Source organism: Ictalurus punctatus, chromosome 13 (genome assembly GCF_001660625.3).
Source record: "Ictalurus punctatus breed USDA103 chromosome 13, Coco_2.0, whole genome shotgun sequence".
Taxonomy (NCBI): domain Eukaryota; kingdom Metazoa; phylum Chordata; class Actinopteri; order Siluriformes; family Ictaluridae; genus Ictalurus; species Ictalurus punctatus.
This window is the reverse complement of record NC_030428.2, coordinates 9176088-9198991: the sequence shown is the minus strand read 5'-3', so window position 1 is coordinate 9198991 and position 22904 is coordinate 9176088. Positions and strand designations below refer to the sequence as shown.

General features: G+C 38.6%; 1 protein-coding gene across 1 annotated transcript in view; it reads left to right on the top strand.

The window, feature by feature from the left end:
- The first annotated feature begins 221 nt into the window (after window positions 1-221).
- Window positions 222-22904, top strand: part of ank3b (ankyrin 3b) — a 189386-nt gene continuing 166703 nt past the window's right edge. Inside the window, exon 1 of the mRNA XM_053684955.1 lies at window positions 222-473. Coding sequence (XP_053540930.1) covers window positions 435-473 — 39 coding nt within the window. The 5' untranslated portion in view covers window positions 222-434. The remainder of the gene's footprint in view (window positions 474-22904) is intronic.

The following is a 22904-nucleotide window of genomic DNA, read 5'->3' as shown; positions in this document are numbered from 1 at the left end:
TCAGCACTGTGGGTGTACATTCAGCACTATGTGTACATTCAGCACTGTATGTGTACATTCAGCACTGTATGTGTACATCCAGCACTTTGGGTGTACATTCAGCACTATCCAGCTCGCTGTTCGTGTGTTGTGTGTGTACTTTTCCTCTTGAGTGTAATGGGCGGCTGTTTGTTTAGAGCCGCGCCCACCACCGCAGCGCTCTTAACACTCCCCATTTACCGTCTCAAACTTCAGCCTACCTGCCCACTTACCGTCCGAGCGCTTAACTTCCAACACCAGAACTCCTTAAAGCGCTGTTCTCTGCAGCTCTTCCTAGTCCACGTCGTTGCGGCGAAACTCGATCCTTTTCTTTTCAGAATCAAAGCCGATGGATTAACAAGAAGTTTTGAGCAGCGACAAATCTGTGAGCTTGTCCAGTATTACTGCAGTTCAACATGGCTTCCGCAAGCGCAGGTGAACTGAACGGTGAACAGGTGAGTGCACGAGCCGTCTCCCACTGCTCTTTACTGTCCTTCTCTTCTGCACAGGACATGCAGTGGAAATGTGGGCTGTCAAAAACAAACAAACATTTTAAACCACTTAAAACCTCGGGAATGTAGACAACAGGTTGGACAAGTCCTTCTAGTCCTTCTCAGTGTGTGTGTGTGTGTGTGTGTGTGTTGTAGAGGGTCAGGTTTATAAACACTGCTTTATAACTAATAACTAGACACTTTTGAAAACATTATGCAACACTGTTAGATCAATATTATTATTATTATTGTTTCTATATACATTTCCACAGTTAACATTTTTTTCTGTCTATATATATATATATATATATATATATATATATATATATATATATATACACACACACACACACACACACACACACACACACATATATATATATATATATATATATATATATATATATATATATATATATATATATATATGTATATATGGGTGTCATTTCAATAAATTAGTGCCTTAAACACACGCTTGACATCCCCAAACCAAATGTCTTATTATGCATTTGTTTGTTTTAAACCATATTATTCATCAACTACTATTAATTATTCACGGACTGCGATAAAACTAAAAGGTGTAACATTCTAAAGTTGACGAATGTAAGATTGTACATGTTTAATGATAATGATAATGAGTCTTTATTGGTCACAGCACAGTGAAATTATTTTCTTCACATACCCCAGCGTGTCAGGAAGTTGGGGTCAGAGTGCAGGGTGAGCCATAAAACAGCGTCCCTGGAGCAGAGAGGGTTAAAGGCCTTGCTCAAGGACCCAACAGTGGCGGCTTGGCAATGCTGTGGCTTAAATCTGGGTTAAATAATGGGTTAAATCTGTTAACTTCTGTAGCATTTCTTTTAAGGCAGAGTAACTTGATTTGCATTCACTCTAATATAAACCTTGCTGGAAAAAACCCCAAACAAACAAACAAACAATAGAAACCCTCATAGAATTTGTAATGGGTTTAATGGTTATAATGGGAATTGTATTGGTTTGAACAGAAACTCTACTGGCCATTTGTTGCCTTCTATTGGTGACATTTATGTATGATGGATTCCATTAAGGAGTACTCATAGTAACGGTTTTAATGGTTTGATGATGTGTTTGTAATGGTATTTTTAGTGGAAACCGTTAGAATTTCTGTGCTTTTTTTTCCCAGCAGGGAAGTAATCAACCAGAATGCATTGATCCAATGGGTTTGTCTAAACGGATTACATCGAGTTCATCGAAATGAAAATCAATTCGTAAGGCACTGGATTCACTCAACCTTTTAAACCTGAAAAACCTGAGAAACCTTGCGCTAGTTTTACACTTTCAATACGAAAATACGCGCATTTTCGTGGCAAATTCTGACTCTGCCAGTTTAGCGTCCTGCTGTATTTTCTTGATGAACATTTGTGTATTTACCAGCACTTAGGATTAAGTGGCTTTAAAAGATTTTTTCCCTCTACAGTGCTAACATTTACCATGCTGTTGATTCATATTACAGTGTAAATCTCCTGTGATTGGTTCTACATGAATTCTTTGCCTAAACGACAGGCAGATGTTTGGTGTAACTAAAACCTGCCCTTGTGGCATTAATAGTGGTTGCTCTCATGTCATTAATGATAGTTAATGGTTAATTTATTATGTGCACAAACTGCTAAAGGGAACACGCAGAAATACGCTGTTGTTGTAAGAAGAGCTACTCCTGGAAAGGCCCCTTCTCCTGAGCTGGGGATATTTTTCAAGTATCTGGGTACAGTGCATTGATCTGACATGTTGGAGGCTGGAGCTCGCCTGGCTGTGTTTCCAGCCCATCTATGGCAAGCCACTTAAAAGGGAACAGTGTGTGTGTGTGTCTGTGTGTTCCTGTCATAGCTGACAAATGCCTACTTACCTCAAGCCCAGAACCTCTCTAAGACCTACACGTTTTTGTTCACGTGCAGATACGGCTCTCATAACCTTTGCCTCACAGCTCATACAAAGCCAAAGGTTTCACGCTTAGCAGTTCTAAATGGATTGCAGTTATGATTGTTGGATCTGTGTCAAGTCACCTCTGGAGACACACAAACGATTCATTTACAAGTCGATATGCGTACTGTGTGTGCTGCGTAGTGACTGGCAGAGCTGCTATGGTTTGACAGCCTCAGCTGGTGACTCGCTTTGTGGTGAAAAGAGATGGCTTCCCACCGATCTTGCGTCAATGGCCAGCTCTTGCGTGATGTCACGAGACATGCTGTGGTGGGAATTAACTCACAACAACAGGCTTTTTCTGTCCATGGAGAATGGTTTGTTCTGGAATATTGTAAAACACACAGCAGCTGAGTGATACGTCTTCTCCAACAATGTCTGTCACGTTAGATGTCAGTGTGGTGTCACCGTTAAACAGCAATGAACGATTAGGGTTCAAATGCAGAGTGATTTTAGGGGATGCAACTTTTCTTATGACCTGTATTGGTCTCAGTCATTGTTTCCTATAGATTTGAAATATACTTTTTGGCGGGAGGGGACCATTGGAAGGAAATTGAGGAAACCCAATATATATAGACAGATAGATAGATATTTGAATGAACAAACACTGAGAAAATTTTATTTACAGTCATACTGTGTATCTTATTACCTTCATAGGCTTAACTGTACTGCAGTCTTCTACCCCTCTCTCTCTCTCTCTCTCTCTCTCTCTCTCTCTTCCTGTCTTTCAGCATTTGTGTCACAGAACATAAAAAACCCCAGGAACATGTCAATTACTAATGTGAGTTTTATTATATTCCAAGACACATTAAGCCAGCGTCTTCAACTGTTCAAACTGCATGACATGGCAACGTAACACACTCTTAGGAAAGCGCTATCTATCCTCTTCCTCATACGTCCCAGGATTGGACACTGTTGTTCTTATTGAAAGGAAAAAGACAGTAATGTCATCCTTCTCACCTTGAGGGCACGGCCAATATCGATAAGGCGATAAGGCGAACGTTTCTCTGTTGTGCTACTCGACATTTGATATTTTAACACGCTATATCTTGCAAAGGTGATGGGGACAAAATCATAAAACCAGGCATATGAAAAAGAGGTGGGGAAATGTTCCCAATGTCCCCAGCATCCCCAGTATAAGTTACGCCTATCATTATATAGTTGCAATTTATTAGCAAGCAACCAGAAAGAAATAATAAACGAGAAATGAATACCCAGGAAGTGACATTTTAGACTCAATATGGCCAAATGTGCTGGGTGGAACAGCACCCTCGTACCTCAACTCTCTCCTGAAGGCTTACGTTCCCTCACGCAATCTGCGACCGATTAGCGACCGACGTTTAGTAGTTTCCACTCAGTGTGGCGCAAGTTCCCTTTCCAGAACCTTCACACTAACTGTTCCTCAGTGACTACGTTTACATGGACAGCAGTAATCTAATTATTGGCCTTAATCTGAGAAAGATAATAATGTGATTAAGATGTTTACATTTTAGAATACTCCTGTCATGTTCCCGTTTTACATGTTATAGAACATAATTAGAATAACAGCCCGCGTCATTACATCACCGCGCCACGCCGTCCGACGTCCCTCCAGAATTTCACGCATCAACATACAGTTCGTCTTCGTTATATTACCGTATACAGTTTTGCGTGTTTTTATTTATTTATTTTTTGCGAACGCTTTAAGTGCAGTTAATTATTTGTCATGCTGTACGTGCTAATAGACAACTGCTTGAAGCGGTGTGTGTGTCCCAAATCGCGTAGTTACCGTCTATATAGTAGCCGAGATACATGTATTTTTCCCCACTACAGGCCTATAGTAGGAAAGTATGCGATTTGGGACACAGCCGAGCTCTCTTGTTCGCCGTTAAACGTAAAACTGCCGTGTGTGATCGTGTCCTGTCGCAAAATGCGGTGAAAACTCCCACACGACGTTCATAATGTGATTAAGGTGTTTACATGTCACTACTACACATCCATAATGCGACTAAAACAGGAGTACTCTTCCTGTCTTAATTAGATTATTGCTTACTTCGATTATGACCTTAATTAGATGAAGGTAAGTAAAAATTACTGTTTACATGGTAGTTTCTTAATTAGAGTAGGGTCTTAATCGGATTAAGAGTGGATTATTGTTGTCCATGTAAACGCAGCTAGTGGTGGAATGAACTTCCAACCTCAGTCCGGACCGCAGAATCTCTCACCCTCTTCAAAAAACTTCAAAGACCCACCTCTTCCGTGAACACCTAACCAACTCATAAAAAAATTAAATAAATAAATAAATAAATAGAATATATATATATATATATATATATATATATATATATATATATATATATATATATATATATACACACACACACATTTTGCACTTACACCTCCACTCTGTGCACTTTGCTTCTTCTGGAACTCAATTAATGGATCTTGTATGGTAGCACTACTTGTATTGTTCTCTGATTGATATATCGCTTTGCTTGTATTTCCTCATCTGTAAGTCGCTTCTGCTAAATGAATAAATCTAAATGTAAATGTAAATGTAGTTTTGCTCCACAAAGATCCTGAAGAAGCCCTCACTCACTTTACATCACGTCAGCTAGCTGGCTGTTTTGCATTGATTTTTGCATTCCTGTTAAAGCTGCTTACAGTAACATTACAGAAGGCGTCCCTTCTTCCTTTTTCATCTTTATCTGCCCAGCTTTCATATTTTGAGCCAAAAGTTGTATTCCTGAAACGCATCGTTTGCCATGTCAGCTGATGAGGTCACTAACACTACTGTAATAACTGTTCGAACTAGGAAGTGGAATTTTATCTGATGAACACAGACTAGTAGAGTGATACACACCGAGAAACGCCCCAGTGTGGTTATGCTAAATATAAGCACCGATCAAATTAGTGGACCGCAACTAACTGTTGTATAACAGCTCTTATAACGAAGTGAGAAAGGAATGTAGTTAATTCATTCATTTTATATAACCACGATATGCTAGATACACTTATAATAAGATTGTAATAGCAATTTGCCACATTACATTAGATATATTACTTAAATGTGTACGTATACTTGGTTAAAGTACTTGGTGTTGTATGATTGAAGACATAAATATAACCTTGTTACTACAGGAAGTGAAAACATAATAATTGTAGTGTAGAACTGCACTAAAAAAGGGTGTACTTATATGTAGGATATATAACGTCCACAGAGGACGCACCTGAGGTACAAAGCCAAACAAAAACCAGAAAGTTATAGTGTTTATTTCCATGTGAGTAACAGAAAGAATTATATGCACCACGCAGGTAATTTCTAACTGTAATGAAGAATGAACATGCTCTCCGAGCATCATAGTTACAGTTACTGAGCTGTTCGTTCGTTGGTACCTTCAAACCTGCACCCTTTGTACCTTGTTTTTATACCTGTTATGTATCTTTTACCTAGAAAAGTGCATGCATCTTTACACTAAAAGATAATTATGGTCCAATTTTGTAGCTTCTAACATGTATATACCGAAAAATGCATATTAAAGCATATGACCAATGATAACGATACCATCGCTGCAACAAGGAAATGTACAGTACTATATATTACCTTTTTTTCTGAAATTCTCCTCACAGAACAGCAAAAAAAAAAAACCCCAAAAAACAAAAGGGACCTCAGCAGGCATCACATTAAGAACTCCCTTCATCATCATGATGTCGTTAATTCTAGCACGTCTCTGCAGTTTATTGGAACTATGAAGATGCCTTCATTAAGATGGATAATTTTCCAAAATACGGAAACAAAATCTTTCAGAAAGCAGAATATTGTGCTGTCAGTCCCTATTTCTTCCTTTCTAAAAGTGTCAGAATTTATCTTGGGAGCTGAAATGCTGAATCAGGAGTATCTGGCTAGTTGCCTACCGAATAGCACACAGAAATAGTGTTGTTATTATGAAGTGTCTATGATAACAGTATATTGTATGCATGGTTACTATGATGTTAACGGTAAGCTAGTTATTAAAAAAACCGAAAGACTTGCAGGGGTTTATGTAGGGCGGTGAGATGGTGCAGCGGGTAGTGTTTAAGCCTGTGTTTGCATTGCCGTTAATGAGAAGCATAAGCTTCATAAGTATGGTTTAGTCTTCCCAGTAATTCTCTTATGAGCTTTAGTAGTAGGTTGTGTGTGCAAGTGATTGGAAAGTTGTGGGTTTAAATCCCAGTACTGCTGAAAGCACAACTGTTTTGTTTAAACGTATGTATAATAAGAGGAGCAGGAAAAACAATATGTCGAGGATGTATTCCAGCAGGAGAGCACGTCCGTGACTTTTGTTAACTCATAAATAATCTCCCTGTAGTAGTCGGTTGACATTCTTTACACTGCAGGTCTGTGTTACGTCGGGGTTGCATTCGGCAGGAGGATGCTGCAATAGATAAAGACTTTATGTTTTAACTTTAATTTTACGCTATATATATTTGGACGTTAAAGTAAAGGAACATTATGCAGCCTTAGTGTGTGCTGGAATATCTGGAAGTTCTAAAGGAAACTCCACAACTGATGACTGTATTTGTTTTACCTAGCGCTCAACAAACCAGTTATCATTGCTGTAATCATATTCATCATATTAATCAGTTTTCCATCTTAAAGCATGCTGTAGCTAGCTACTACAAAGAAAAAAATTACTGTGGATTTTAAAGTCATTTACTGGCAACCTGGATCGGCAGTAAACAATATAAATATGAGTTATATTTACAATAAGGAACTGTGATATCTTACGTAGTGTGAAATAACACACATTACTTTTGCTCATTTGGTTGATGCTGGATAGAACTAAGCTGTAATTCTCAAGGACGCAATCAAGGCCGTTTGGTGGTGCTGAGATTTGAATACACAACCGTTTTTTCTGTTATTTGAAACTTTAACAACTGAGCCAACACAACCAGCTCATCTAGCTCAACTAGTTTGCATTGATTCAACGCAATCTTTTAGTGGAATTAATTCAGTGGTGGAAATAGTTGAATCAGTGTAAGCTTGCTGTGGTGCAGTTGTGGTATCTCAGTGTTTAAGGGTGTGTATCGCAGATATCACAGAGTCATGTACTCAAATCCCAGCACTGGCAAGCTGTCATGGTCCTCAGCTATATTCTACATCAACCAACCCAAATTGTCAGTACATAACTATAAAATGTACATCAGTTATTTTTTTACGGTGTATGAAATAAATAATAACTGCAGTGATACTAATAGGATAGGCAGTCCGTACAGGATTTCGGAAAGTTTTATTTGTGATTATTGCGGCGAAAAATGCGTGATTTTGCTCCGACTTTTTTCCTCCCAATTTGAGGATTTTTTTTGTGCTTTTTTTGTTGTTGCAGAAAACTACATGAATTGGCGAAATTGCACTTGCATGTAATTGTTTTGCATGAAATGGTTTTGCACGATCTTTCGCAGTGATGTTTTGTTGGTAAATGAGACCTTTCCGCTGTACTCATGTTCCATGCATGTGAATTTTGAAGAGGGCTTTGACTGAATGCGCATTGTGATGATGTCTTGGCCCAAATCTATGGAAAATCTGCCGTAATTTTGAAAAATTGCAAGTTCCTCTGAATATTGTAGCAATATTGTATCTGCAGACCATTTGCTTGATTTTACGTTTATTTCTGCGATCCTGGAGGGACTGCAAGAGTAAAGATGTGTGAAAATTTTAAGGAAAAACCGATGGCTCTGTTTTTCTGTAGAGGGCATTTATTTATTTTGCTGCTTTGGCTTAGCTCCAGTCTGTTCCAGGATGACTCCGCCCCCATCCGCAAGGTATGATTTGATGACTATGAAAATGATTGTTTTTGCACTCAGCAAATCTCAACCCAGTTGATCAGCTATGGGAGGTTTTATAGTCATGCATTAGACAGCGCTCTCCATCACCATCATCAAAACACCAGTTGAGGGAATATCTTTTGGAAGAACGCTGTTCATCCCTTCAGTTCAGTTCCAGAGCCTTGTAGAATCAATGACAAGACACAGTGAAGCTGTACTAACACCTCCTAGTGACCCAACACCTTAACAGCCCATTATTTTGTTTTGTCCTTTAATTTGCCACATCTCTTCATATAGTTCCAAGAGTAAGTATCTTATCAAGTAAAACATCTTCAATTTGCAGATTTATCTAACATTTATTATGAGATTATTGTTAACCTCGTAATAAGTATTAGATATTATATTCTATTATTAAAAATGTAAAAGCGTTTTTAAGCGTATTTATAGACATATTTGCTCATTTCACTTTTCAAATTGGTCTATTCCATTGGCAAATAATTACATTTATTTAAAACGTTTATGTCTAGTATGAAGCAAAAATATCTGCTGATGGAATTTGCTAATGCCGAGCTTAATTTGAGCAAATATGCCTAGAAATAGACTTAGTAATCTTGTAACTATTAGTTGTTTTAAAAAAAAGATGTTTTTGTAATAACCCTGTAAGAATGAATTTTTTTTTAATAATACAGGGCACACGGTGGATGAGTGGTTAGCATGTTTGCCTCCAGGGTTGGGGGTTCGATTCCCGTGTATGCGGCACTTCCTCCCCCAGTCCAAAGACATGCATGGTAGGCTGATTGGCATGTCTGTAGGGTATGAATAGGTGTGTGAGTGTGTATGTGATTGTGCCCTGCGATGGATTGGCACCCTGTCCAGGGTGTACCCCGCCTTGTGCCCCATGCTCCCTGGGATAGACTCCAGGTTCCCCGTGACCCTGTAGGATAAGCGTTATAGAAAATGGATGGATGGATGAATATAATAATACACTAAGTTCCTTAACTGACGTAATTTAATGCATTAGTTAACACGAACAAACCATTTACTTCATCTGTAATAGTCCATAAGTAACATTAACCAAAATAACTAATACTTGTTTAACTTGGTTAATGTTTTAAATAATAAACCGAATAAGCCAAATAATCAACATCTGCATTATTCATTCAATGTTCATGTCATCAGTGAAATGTATTTTCACTCTACATGTGAAAAAATCTTAATTAATGTTATAACTTGCCTTGTTATTTAGTTAATATTCCTTATATAGGAGAGTTATTGTTACTAACCTGAAGTTGATAACTTTCCTATAACAGCACATTTTCACAGCAGTTTTTTTTTTTTTACAGTTAAAAAACAGCACGACAAACATTTTAAACCATTTATAATAACATTTTAAGTTGTAGAACTTCCATAAATTAAGTTATTTCCTATTATTTTATAGTAGCTTTTGTTCTCTCTTGGACCCAATATAACAGCTGAGGGACAACACCACTTTACAAAGCACTGACGCTGGAGACCTTCCATAAATGTTAAATAAACAACTTCTTACATGTTTTTATATGTTTTTCTTTGTTACCTAGCAAAGCGTATTTTAACCCTCATTATAAGCAAGCAAATTATTTTATCGCTGCAAGTCTGTTATAAGATTAGTCAGGACATTGTTGGGTTTCTGTGTGTAGAGTAGCATGACTCTGTGGCCCTGTTTACACCGGTGCGTTTTCGTTAAAACGGCGTTTTAAAATGAAAACGATCCTCTTCCACACTGGCGTTTCCGCTGTGTTTCAGAAACGATCTCCGTCCACAGTACACGACCGAATACGCATGTCACATGACCGTTCGTGCACACTGGGCATGCGCATACAAGTGTAAACAGGAAGTTGGGTGCTAGTCCAAACCGGTGTTCCAAGTAGGTCTTACGCTGCTCGAAATGAGATTGTTGCTGATCGCTCTAATCGTAGCTCGCCTCTTGCGCATGTAGGCAGCTGCAGTTTTATCAAATACAGAATCGAACTGTACAGTGGCTGCTGAGAATGACCACAAAGCCAGCGAAGCTTGCAGTTCAGTCTCCGTGTTGTTGTGTATACAAGCAGGGTAGCGTAATGGGCGTATGGTAGGGGCTTGGCGAATCAGGGAAGGATACGCAATGATCCAGAAGACCCAATCAGGGGGCGAATGTGGGCGAAGCCACGCCTTCATTTTCAAAAGTCTGTGTTTTGGTCCATTTACACTGAAACGCCAGCCCGGAGTTTTCAAACTAAACGGGGTCTTTGTTTTCGAGGGTTGGAAACACCGGAGTAGTGTAAACGACAGGCGTAACCGTAGCAATAGTTATGCCTTTTAAAATGAAAACGCACTAATGTAAACAGGGCCTAAGTTTAACTGAGGGGTTTGAGCACTGTGCTGGGCAAATAATACACACCTCTCCCCAATAACATTGGATAAAACAGGGATAAAACAGACAGCACAACTACAGCTTTTTAAAAATTTTTTATAGTAAAACATTGTGTACAACTGCTACAATAAAATTATAATATTTAAACCTAGTAGGCTAGGTAGAAAAAGAAATCCCTGTGAAACACTGCAAATTCTTAAAGCCCTGAGTGTCTACTTTCATATAAGCCATTAACCACTACTGTAGACTGTGACATCACAAATAAATTCTACCATAAGTAAGGCCAAATGAGCTTATAATGAATTACTTATATCAGTCTATTTACAGGCACCTAACACTTTCCAGGTGTTTAAAGCGCATGTTACAGTCTCAACCGGTGCAGTCAGCTCAGGGAATGGAAGTAATGGGACACTGAGGATTTCTAAAGAGCCACAGTTGTGCAGTCTGTAAGCACGCGAGAAGATTAATAGAAGAGTAGGTTTTAAAATCGTAGCATGGGTTATATATCTGCCTAGGAAGTATTCATTACTATATAAGAATAACAAAGGCTTACTCTGTGAGAAAGTCTGACAACAAACAGAAAAACTAAACAAAACAGAAAAAATCTGTGGGAAGTTTCGTGCTTGCTTATTGTCTAGCTTTGCTACGCAACCCTTTTAGGAGCTAAAACATCCCTTTTGAACAAGACGCAAGGACAAAGTCAAGGCCGCTGAGCGTAAATTGTAAAAAGGAAAAAAAGGACCCAGGGTGTACGAATGTTGTTTGGATCTGGAGTTCCTCAGTTGTAAAGCTGTGTGTGTGTCTGAGAGAGAGAGAGAGAGTATTTGATGGTGGTTGGAGATATTTATACCACAGCATTGCTGAATTCTCAAATCTGATTGGTCAGAAGGTGTTGAATAAATGTCTACAGCAGCAGCTCGGACAGCTGTAATTTAAATGCAGTTTATATTAATGTGCTTATTTCTATAGTATCAACCCATACACCGGATCTAATCTAATACTAATAATACATACATTAACTTTAACAAAGAATAAAAACCATATACCCTCTGACATGGTGATGTTTCCTATTAGGAGACATTTATTTAACGTTTATGGAAGGAGTCTTGGATGTCAGTGGTTTGTAACAGTGATACGTTTTCCAGCACTTTCCAGCCTTCAGGTCAAAGGACGTAACAATCTCCATTTTTCTTGTCTTATTAAGTTCCAAGAGTGAGCAGTCGAGAGGGTGATGAGGGAAAAACTGGTTAGTGATGTTATAATGTAAGTAGAGATGGTACGAATACGACACCGAGAGTCAATACCAACAAAGTAATGGTGGACTTTGATCCAATCTTGTAAGAAAAGATTGAAAAGGATTGGAGTTGGATTTGGTAAAGATATTTTTGGAACTGAAATGTACATATAAAGAGATTTATTTATATATTTTTTGTTGTTCTGACTCTTTTTTACTTTATTTGTACTTTGTACTATAAGCCATTTTTGTGTGAAAGCTTGTGTGTATTTGTTCCTGGGTTCTGGATTACGTGCTTCAGTATCGGAGAAGAAACAGTATTGTACCATCTTTGAACGCAAGTGAACTTAACAGGAGATTAACTTATCTCACAGACTTCCCACAACTTTCCATAAATGTAACTACACGGCTAGGCGATATATCGATATAACATCGATATCGTGAGAAATGATTTCGAATAAGAGATATCGTTCGTATGCTATGATGTATTTTTAAAAAAAACGTTTTTAATACTTACAAATTAAATGGTACTGAATGGTTGATTGGACGTAATTCTTTGAAAACCTTCACCTTCTCGGACTTTGTAGGCATTAAAGAAAAGTATCGTCAAACTCAGTTTAACGCTTTATTTTCTTTATTTTACTTCTGTTTTACAGACAGTTTGCTAGCTAAATTATATATCGTGATACGCATCGTGTATCAGAAATATCCTCAAGTGTAGTGATATGATATTTTTATCATATCGCCTAACACTCCCTATGTAAGTATAAACAGCAAGCCATGTATCATTCATTAATAAATGGGGAAAAAAGCAATTGTTGCCAATCATAAAAGGATCACACCACCCTGTCATGGACTATATTCTTATAAAAGCACAGCTTGTCATGTTTTTAATAATTAGTTACATGATTTTAATCTGAAAGTGTAGAAGAACACTCCAAATCCAAACACAGCTGAAAGTTAACGGTCATGCTCACAGGTCTTTATGTCGTAGTGGTAGTCTCAGGATTTGAACTCTGCAGCTGCTTGTTAGCACCGAACCCTGAACTTCTGAGATAGCACGAGTCATTGTCGTCTTTTCTGTTTAAGAGTCTGTTAATGCTCCTGCTACAGGATCACATGACTCGTAGGTTGTAGAGGTAAGGCCAGTGCCTCTTTATCAGACTCGACTGTTTGTGTTGGCTTTGTAGACAGGCACTTACTGTATATGACATGCTCGAATTGTTTATACATATTTTGAACTATTTTATAAATATTCTCATGTAAGTTAATGCATTCCTATATGAAATAAGGAAGGATGAACCAGTTTTCCTTGTGGTAATGTCACAGCCTTAAGCAAGATTTTGATAGAGTACTAGTAAAGTGTTAGCGAATAGTCTGCTTGCCTGGACTTAGATCTGCACCATAGTGTAGAGACTTGTAAAGAACCCATGAATAAGAGGAAGAAACAAAAGGCCATGGAGGTAGAGATGATAACACCACCATGCAAATGCTGTTCTCTCACATTCCACACAGTCACTAAGGAGAAAATGTGCTGGATAAACCTTGGACAAAAGAAGGCACCATATAAAGAACTGAACATGAATTCACTCATTCACCAGTGTCCGGTGTGTGAGAACTTTTCAGCTCTTTTCTAAGTGGTATCAGTGAGTTATTACAGCAGTGATGAAGAAGTTACCTTAACTGGTACAAAACTGTATCGTGTAATCGATTCGTTAGTTATCTCTGATGATTGTGTGGTCATGGAGATGAAAATGTCTCGGTGCTTATTTGGAATTCTGGCCTGAATGAGTACGAGCATGCTTCAGACTGTCAGTCTGATTTAGAGCGTAGTCTGATAGTCTGACTGAAGGCCGTCTGTCTGATACGTGGCGGCTCAGCGGTTACGTTTCTGTGCTAGTGACAAGAAGGTTACTTTGCATGAAAGCATCTGCCAAATGAAGGAATGTAAGAACAGAGGTGTCACTGTATATATTAATGCATCACTAAATAATCATGAATCATCCTTACTTTTCTGTCACTAGATCTAATTTTCTACACGGGTGGTAAAAGTACAGAAATTCTTTATAGAAGTTTTTTTTTTTTTTTTTTTAAATGCTTCAAAAAAAGATTTGAAGTTCAAATTCTTCACTCAGGTTCAAGTAGAAATCTTAAATTGACTAAAAGTATGAAAGTAAAATCACAAGAAAGATTCCCAAAAGGACAAAGTGCCTCAAATGGCACTCTCATTTGAATTACTGGTAAATACAGGCCTTTTTCACCAAGGACCAACATTAGCTAATGCTAACTAACAACAAAAGACATAAACAAAGACAGGCAGTGGTCAGGCAAATAGGCTAGAGCAGGTCAGGCAGGAAGTATCATCAAAGGCAAAGCAGAAACAAAACCAGAATGGACAAAACAATGGAACGGCTTGATATTATACAGAGACTACGGCAATTGAACGTATTACTCTGCAAAGTATGAGTCTCTTAAGTAGTGTGGTGTAATTGAGAGTGTAATTGGGAACAGGTGTGTGTGATTAGTCTGCAGGAGAAGGTGACCGTGTCTGAGTGTTGTTTGGGAAATTGTAGTCGTCGGCCATGTTTGTCGTTTGCAGTGCATTCTGGGAAATGGAGTCGCTAGTTTGCCATGACATGACAAACGTTAGCTAGCATGAAAATACCTCAGACGATACAAGCTAGCTGAATGCTAATGGCTAGCGGTTACAATTCAATATGCCTCTATAAATATAAAGATATGTAACAGATGCATACAGTATATTACAGTGATAGTAGGGATGCTATGGCTTAATCACGGTGTAAGATTCCATTATAATAGGATTATTATTATTATTATTATTATTATTATAAGATAATTTGTACATTTTGTTCAGTACAAACTCCAGAAAGTGCTCGTTTCTGTTGTCTCCCACCAATATAGATGACGGTTACAATGACTTGACAAAGAAGCATCAAGTAAACAATTCAACAGTAAGACAAGTAAAGCCAACAGACACGTTATGGTCATGTGACATATTAATAATAAGCGTAATAATCTGCTTGACGCAAGCAATACCACAAGCGCTTATAATAAAGGTCAACTATTGTGTTCAAATGAGGTGTATGTAGTACACATGGAATTGTGTGAAGTCAATAGATTTTCTAGAGACGTCCTCAGGCAGCATTATGTTTCCTTGTTGGTTTTTGTCTATGTATATATAAAGATGTGCAAAGAGACATTTGTACAAAGATTTCATAATCAATGTTTCTTTAATTATTCATCACCAGCCTGTGTCTTTTTAAATAGTTGTGTAGTAAACACCCTGACAAGCATGATGGCTTCAGACTAGGTTAGCATACGGTGAAAAATTTCAAACCGTAAACCCCCAAAAACCCGTATGTATTAGGGCTCATTCTCGCTCTTATATCTGTTAAAGTTTGTATTTGTTGTGTGAAGTGTCATGAAGTACAGATTTTTCTTTTGAAATGTAGTAAGTAAAAGTCAAAAACGCAAGTAAGTATAAGCAAGTACTTAACCAGACTTACATAATAAAGTAATAAAGTATCTGCTTTTCTGATGTGTTTTTCACTCAACTTTACACCCCTGTCAAGCTCAGGTGGTCATAAAGTCCTAACACACACTACAACATGAGCTATGTGAGAGGCAGTTCTTAGATAAGATCCTTGTTATCTATAGTGCAAAAACATGACGTGTCACTGTTTGCGTAGTAGCCGATTTGTACAATGTGTTTAATTTCTCATGTTACAAAGTGATTTCTGAATGAACGTTCTGAATCTGGTCTAATCCAGGATGACATATCATACAGCTATATTCCACAACAAACTCATAAAAACACATACAATGCTGTCTGCCTTCATTTCTGATATACTTGAGAATTTACCCAGCACTTGAGATCTTTTTAAGACCGTGGGATTGCAGCAAACGTTGTCATTTTCTTGGCTGATATCCGAGATATGTTCACATACTTGGCTCATTACAAGAACTCGGAATAAACAAATCTGTCTCTCAAGGTTCAAAACAAGTACATATATATATTTTTCTCACTGCTGCATCCTTGGCAGTTTGACTTTATAGTTGGCATTCAGATTAGAGCTACTGCATGCCATTTTGATTAGAGCGACACACCTGTTGCATGTTTTCTTTGGATCCGAAAGTATTTTCTCTTGAGAATTCAGCTTTTGATCTCATCCTGTTGGGACCTGTACTGGAAAGAGAGAGAAGTGGTATTGCCCAGCACTGCTTGCAAGAAAGTGAACAACCCTCTGCACTGATCAAAAATTATGTTATCAGACCACCAGGTTTTTAATTTTTTAAATCACATGCTTATATATGCTTTATATACATATATAAACTCACACCAATGGTAACAGAGTTGCCATGCAAGGCGCTAACTTGCCATCGGGAGCAACTTGGGGTTCAGTGTCTTGCCCAAGGACACTTCGGCATGTGGAGTCATGTGGGCCGGGAATCGAACCGCCAACACCACGATTAGTGGACAAACCGCTGTACCACCTGAGCCACAGCTGCCCATATATATAAAGTCATATATATTTTACTATTTAATTAGTTATCTTTTTTATTATATTAGTCCCCATTAATCATCAAACACCTCTTCTTCCAACCATGTCACCCAGGAGTTGACAAATCAGTAGCATAGGTGGTAGATTTAATCTTTCTTCACCTCTAGACTAGATTATTGTAATGCCTTACTGTCTGGATGTTCCAGTAGGAGCATAAACAGTCCAAAATGCAGCTGCTAGAGTCCTCACTAGAACCAGAAGATACGACCACATCACTCTGATCTTATCCACACTGCATTGGCTCCCAGTGAAATCACGCATTAATTATAAAATACCATTATTGACCTATAAAGCACTAAACGGTCTCGCGCCATAGTATCTAAGCGACCTTTTGGTTTTCTATGATCCACCACGCCTACTTAGATCAAAAGATGCAGGCTATTTGACGGTACCTCGAATAGCGAAGGCTACAGCAGGGGGAAGAGCTTTCTCTTATAGAGCCCCACAGTTATGGAACAGCCTTCCTATTAGTGTTCGGGACTCAGACACAGTCTCAGTGTTTAAGTCTAGGCTTAAAACGTATTTGTTTACTCAAGCTTACCATGAGTAGACTTTCTTTTACGCAAAGCACAGTCTTACGTAACAATCTCTCCCTCTCTCCTTCTGTCGAGCCACACATGATTTTATGGAGATGCCAGTGATCCTGACCCTTTCTGCTCCCCGGACCTGCCTGATCCGTTTCGGATGCCCTATCTCTGGATGGAGCTCTCATCAACTCCAATTCCAGATGGACTTTCCCACTGTGGTTGCTGGGACTACGGTTGCTACTAAGGCCCTGGGACTGCAATTACAACATGCAGTTTTGCACTCGGGTCTCCTTTGAACAGTGGACTGGTTCAACAAAGACTTCATATAAAACCATAATGAACTTTCCTTTACGTTCACACTATCCGTCGTTACCCAGATGAGGATGGGTTCCCTTCTGAGTCTGGTTCCTCTCAAGGTTTCTTCCTCATATCATCTTAGTGAGTTTTTCTCCTCACCACTGTCGCCACCGGCTCGCTCATTTGGGATAAATTCATACATTTAAAATCTGTATCCCGTGTTTATATATTTCTGTAAAGATGCTTTGAGACAATGACCGTTGTAAAAAGCACTATACAAATAAAATTGAATTGAATTTAGGGTTGGGGTATCTTGAGAGGCACAACAGAAAAGCTCAGAATTGCAATCATTGTGAGATTGCAGTTTTGAAACCTGATGATGCATAGAAACTATCTATGGCCAGGAGTCAAGTGAGCAAAATTGGGTGGAATGGATAGAAGACATAGTCTGCCAATCAGACCCATACTAGCCAATCGTGGGCATTTGTGACCTCATGTATGCGGAAGAGGGTAGATAGCGCTTTAAGTGTATTACACTACCCTGTGATGCAGCATGAACAGGAGTTCAAAAAGATACAGAGGCTGGTAGGGGGGATCCCAAAAAATGGTTGAAACTTTGTGTTCAGGCAAATGTTATCTTATTCCTAGCTGCCCAGTGGACAAGCAAGTTTAAGAACCAGAAAACATATTCCTTATTGACTTTTACAAAACAAACATTTCCATTTGGTATGTATGTTTAAACTTAATGCATGTTGTTGGTGTTGGTGCGACACGCCTCGATACTGTAACTATAGTGCACGGTTCTGAATCTTGCCACCTGCTGAGCTACAACTTTATTTGAAGAAAATAATGATCATCAACTCGTTCACTTCCCTTAGCCTGTATTGTTGTTCTTAACTAGCATACCATCTTGGCATATGTTTGTACATTATGTTAGCTACCACTTGTATTTTAGAAAGTTTCTGGGCAATCAAAAGATGGAATTGGGCAGTTTTTACTTGGTGGTAGGCTAGTTAATAAATTGATCACTTTGCTTTGACTGAACTATGCCCTCAAATCCACTGAAATGACTCCAGAAGAATAATTTTCACCACAACCCCAAGCTCACACATCCTCCTTCGCCCTGTCCAGCTCTGAGCCATGGATTTTAAATGACCTCATTAATGGTGATCATCATTCCTGTCAGTGGAACTGATTTCCCCCCTCCCATACCCTGAGGAGTGATGTGATAAGAGGCGAGATGGCAGGGGATGTCTCTTTTGAGGTGATTTGTTTGGATTGGACTGGACTGCAGTCTCTAAGAAGTGAAGTGGTGCATTTAGTAGAGCCACAGTTTTCCCATGAGTCTGTTAGTGAAGGTGAGATATCACAGAGCCAGAGGAGGGTATTCCCAATTAGCCAGAAAAGGCTTCAGGAACAAAATGTTGAGTTGGTGATGCTCAGAGAAAAACGAGGTGTTTTTCAGACTTTGTTCAGTTGGCACAGTGCAACCCGAATGGGACAAAAACGAAACTTTTTGCTAAAATTCAAATGCCTAGAACTTAGTGACTAATATATTTCCTAAGAAGACAGAATTGTATTTCAGAATGTCTGAGATTGGTCAGGATTAATAATCAGAGTCTCAAAGTGACATTAAACCATGTAGTGATTGATTATTAGTCTTATTAACACACACAGACACACACACACACACACACACACACACACACACACACACACACACACACACACATATATATATATATATATATATATATATATATATATATATATATATATATATATATATATTTGTAATTTGTAATGGCTAGTTAATATGGGATTGAGTCCTCGAGTTTGGATTCTGGGGATTGTCATAACTGGATGGAGAACTGCATACACCACATGTAACACATTTCCAGAATCCTCCTTTGTGTCTACAGATTTCACAGAGCTGCAAATTGCCAGCAATTTATCATTCTCCTCCGAAATGGTGCATGCCGCTGAATGGCCGTATCCATGGAGATGGGGAGGAGAATCATGTCATCGGCGTGTGTGAATTGCCTGTAGGCTGTGGGTACCCGTGCTCTGCCATCAGGGAGTTCAGATACAACGAGCTTCAGTTCAGATACAAGTGCGATGCATCATTTCATCAGCAACTCAAGCACTTTATTTACATCAACCCATCAGATAAACAGATTCTATTATTGTAATGTCCTTCGGGATAGTGCAGAAATAGTTTCACTGTGTAGCTTGGCAAAAGGGTGGTCTACAAAAACCTCCTCTGTGTAAATCACATTTTTGTTTGTTAAAGCATCTGCATTTACGTTCACAGACTTTGGGAAATTAATGTATCCAGAGCAACTTACAAAGCAGAAGTGGAATCTCCATCAAAAGCATTTTCATTATGCTAGTACAAATAGGTCAGAATCCCATCTATTTTTTTTGGCCACATATCCACATGAAATCCGCATTTTTTGGGACTAAAATTATTATTATTATTTTTTTTTATAACAGCAAAAGGGGACCAAATCTGAAACGGGGTGTTCAATAAGCACACATGATCAGGTGTCCACATAGTTTTGACCATATATTGTAGGTCTTCAGTGCTGTTCAGACAGTCAGGGGAAGTTCATTCCACCACCTGCCAGTACAGAGAAGATACATCTCTTCATTGTATCCTGAGGGATAGGCTCTTTAATTGGATCCTTATTGTCCATGTAAATCATAAACAAGGTTGCCATTGCTACCAACTCAAAACATGGCTGATCACTGCTGGCCGAGCTTTGCTTTGGCCACTTTCCTACAGTAGCTAATGGTTGGGGGGGCAGATAGCTGCACGGATACTAATGGTATTTAAGACATGGAATTACACCGTGACCTTTCAGTTCCCTAGCTACCCTTTTATCTCATGTAGCTTTTGGTGAAAACAACATAGTGGCAAATGTTAACCCCTCAGGATGTTTACACAAAAATTCAGCTATTCGTTGTAAAAGTAACCTGGAGCATCCTGCTAGTTTACATTCCATTTGAGACCTGGTTCTTCAGCAAAGGTCACTGATTCAGTGATACTGCATCAATGAATGGCTGTGTGCTCAACAGGGTACATTCAGACACATTCATACCTTCATACCAAAGACATGCACTAAGAAATAAATGATATCAACGTTCTCTAAGATTACATTTAGGAGCTATTCATGGAGTATGACATTGTTGTCCTTGGCTTGAACCAATTTTAAGAATCATTTCCCAGTAGGTGGGGCTCAAATAGCAGGACTTGATGCTGTAGGCATGATCAGGCAGAACTAATGGTGCTGGTATAACCCGCCGGGCCAGCGTGTTTGGGAATCGTCCAGCGTGTACAGACAGGGCCAACGCGTTCATCACAGAATGTGAGAATGAGGACTGGGAGTCGAAGTAAACAATTCCTACCAGCAGGAGCCTTTACATCATTTGTACCAGTATATATTGTGCTTTTATCTCATACTATGGTGTTAGTGGTATCAGTACCATCAGCTAAGCTCTCTCTGACAGATCAGATGGCAAACATTGCTGCTGATTATAGTCTCCATACTACGAGGTCTAAGGGAACGTTAGGACACAATTCATGCTCACTTTTCATTTGAGTTCCTGCAGCTCAAGCAAAATGTCATGTCTCCTTCGGTTAAAGAGCATTCCTCAAAACAGAAAGATGCTTACCCTGATGCTTGTCCTAGAGGATTTCTCATTATTCTCATAGTTGTACAGACACACTTCAGCTTTCCCGGAGCTGATATTAGTCTCAGCCACTTATATCACACTCTTTTATGTAAAAGTCCAAGTGGCTATAGTCTTTTATTAAATTCCATTTCAGAGTAAAAGTAGCAAGGAAATACCTGGTGCTTAATGTACTTCAAACCTTCTTCTCTCCAAAGTAATCTTGTGCATGCCAGAAATAGACCATCTTCTTCATCTAACACACCGCTCAGATACTGTGAAAACAGTTCTCTATTAAGAACATTTGAGGTGGTCAGTTCTCACTGGGAATACCAGCACATCTTCTCATGGTTCTTTATTCTAGTCAAGACCACCACTGTCAAATCCAAGATGGTGTCAAGACCGAGTCTTAATCCCAAGGTTGAGGCTAAGTCAAGGTCGATTCAAGTCAAGTGAGACAAGTCAAGCTCGAGACTGAAAACCATCACATCCCTTTAATTCAACTAGTTGCCTTCATTCGTCAATTGCTACAATAATTAGATGACGTTTTTATAAGAACGGATTACTTATTGTCAAACCTTTTAGCGTGTGAGGACAACATGAACATTATTTTTAGAAACCCTCGGTTGAGACCAAGACCAATGCCCAAGACCGAAACAAATCCAAGTACAAATACCAATCATTTAGAGACAAGTCCAAGTTGATACAGAAAACGTCTTGAGCCAATCTCAAGTCTGAGACTTGAAACGAGTCCTACAGCCCTACTCCATATTGTCAGGGATTTCCCCTGGAAAAGTCATGTTTATTTATGTTGCCACGTGTTTTTGTATTGATTCATGTCTTGTCTCCAATCATGTCCTGTCATTGGTTGTCTCCCACGTATGTCTCGATAACTCGCACCTGTTTTGAGCTTGCCATTTGAACAGTTTGCATATTTCTTTGTTCTAGTGCGAAGTAATGTTCAGTGTTTTGCCACATGACTTTGCCACGCCGTTTGTTTTGTGTAGCGACATTCAAGTTCTTGATCCTGTTGTTACCTCTTTCATGTTTTTTGGATTATTCCTACCATTGTTATTCGTAGATCACCTGACCTCTGCCTATTTCCCCTTCCTGAGTTTGAGTCACGTTTTGTCTGTCTGCCTTTCTAATAAACGCCTTAACTGCACTTGTATCTGTCCCAACTCCTCCGTCCAGGACACATAACAATGCAAACCATTTTCAGCATAGTGAAAAAATTAACTGCATATTAGCATGTAAATGGACAAAATGAAGATAATAATAACTTTTCATTTATAACAACAAGACATCTTAATTTTATCATCGTGTCCGGATTCACAAATGTTTCTTCATTATCGCATATGATGTGATTATTTTGCTTAATGTTTTGAAGTATTGGCTTTTACAGGATACATCCACATGTATACATTTTAAACCTTATGGAATTCTTTATTATGTGAATTAATTGCAAAAATGTATGTGTACTTTTTCAACCTGAAATCGCACAAGATGCAAGGATTTGTGCTTAGCTGAACTGTGTCAGTGTTAAACAAAGTTTGGATTGACACTAGGGTGTGAATGATATGCACACCCTGCTCATTCTTTACTTGTTTAATTTAACGCAATATAACTTGGGAAATTCCCAGTTTGGAGTTGGAGGGGATTTTACAAACGACTTGTTTAAGCAGATTTCATATCGGATGAATTTAGTTTTGGTTTCGTTTCATAACCCTCAACTGTGAGACATAACTGTGAGAAAATATATTTGATCAGCAATATGAGCCGATACAGATTGTAAAATATTGATTAGCATTGTAACTTCCACTTCAAATTCTAATGAGCCGCATGATTCATTTAATTATTATTATTTTTCATCCTTTCCCCATGTGGTTACTAGGCGACAAATCTTAGGGCTTGGAAATGTAAAGGATCATAAAATATGTTTTTTTTATGCCA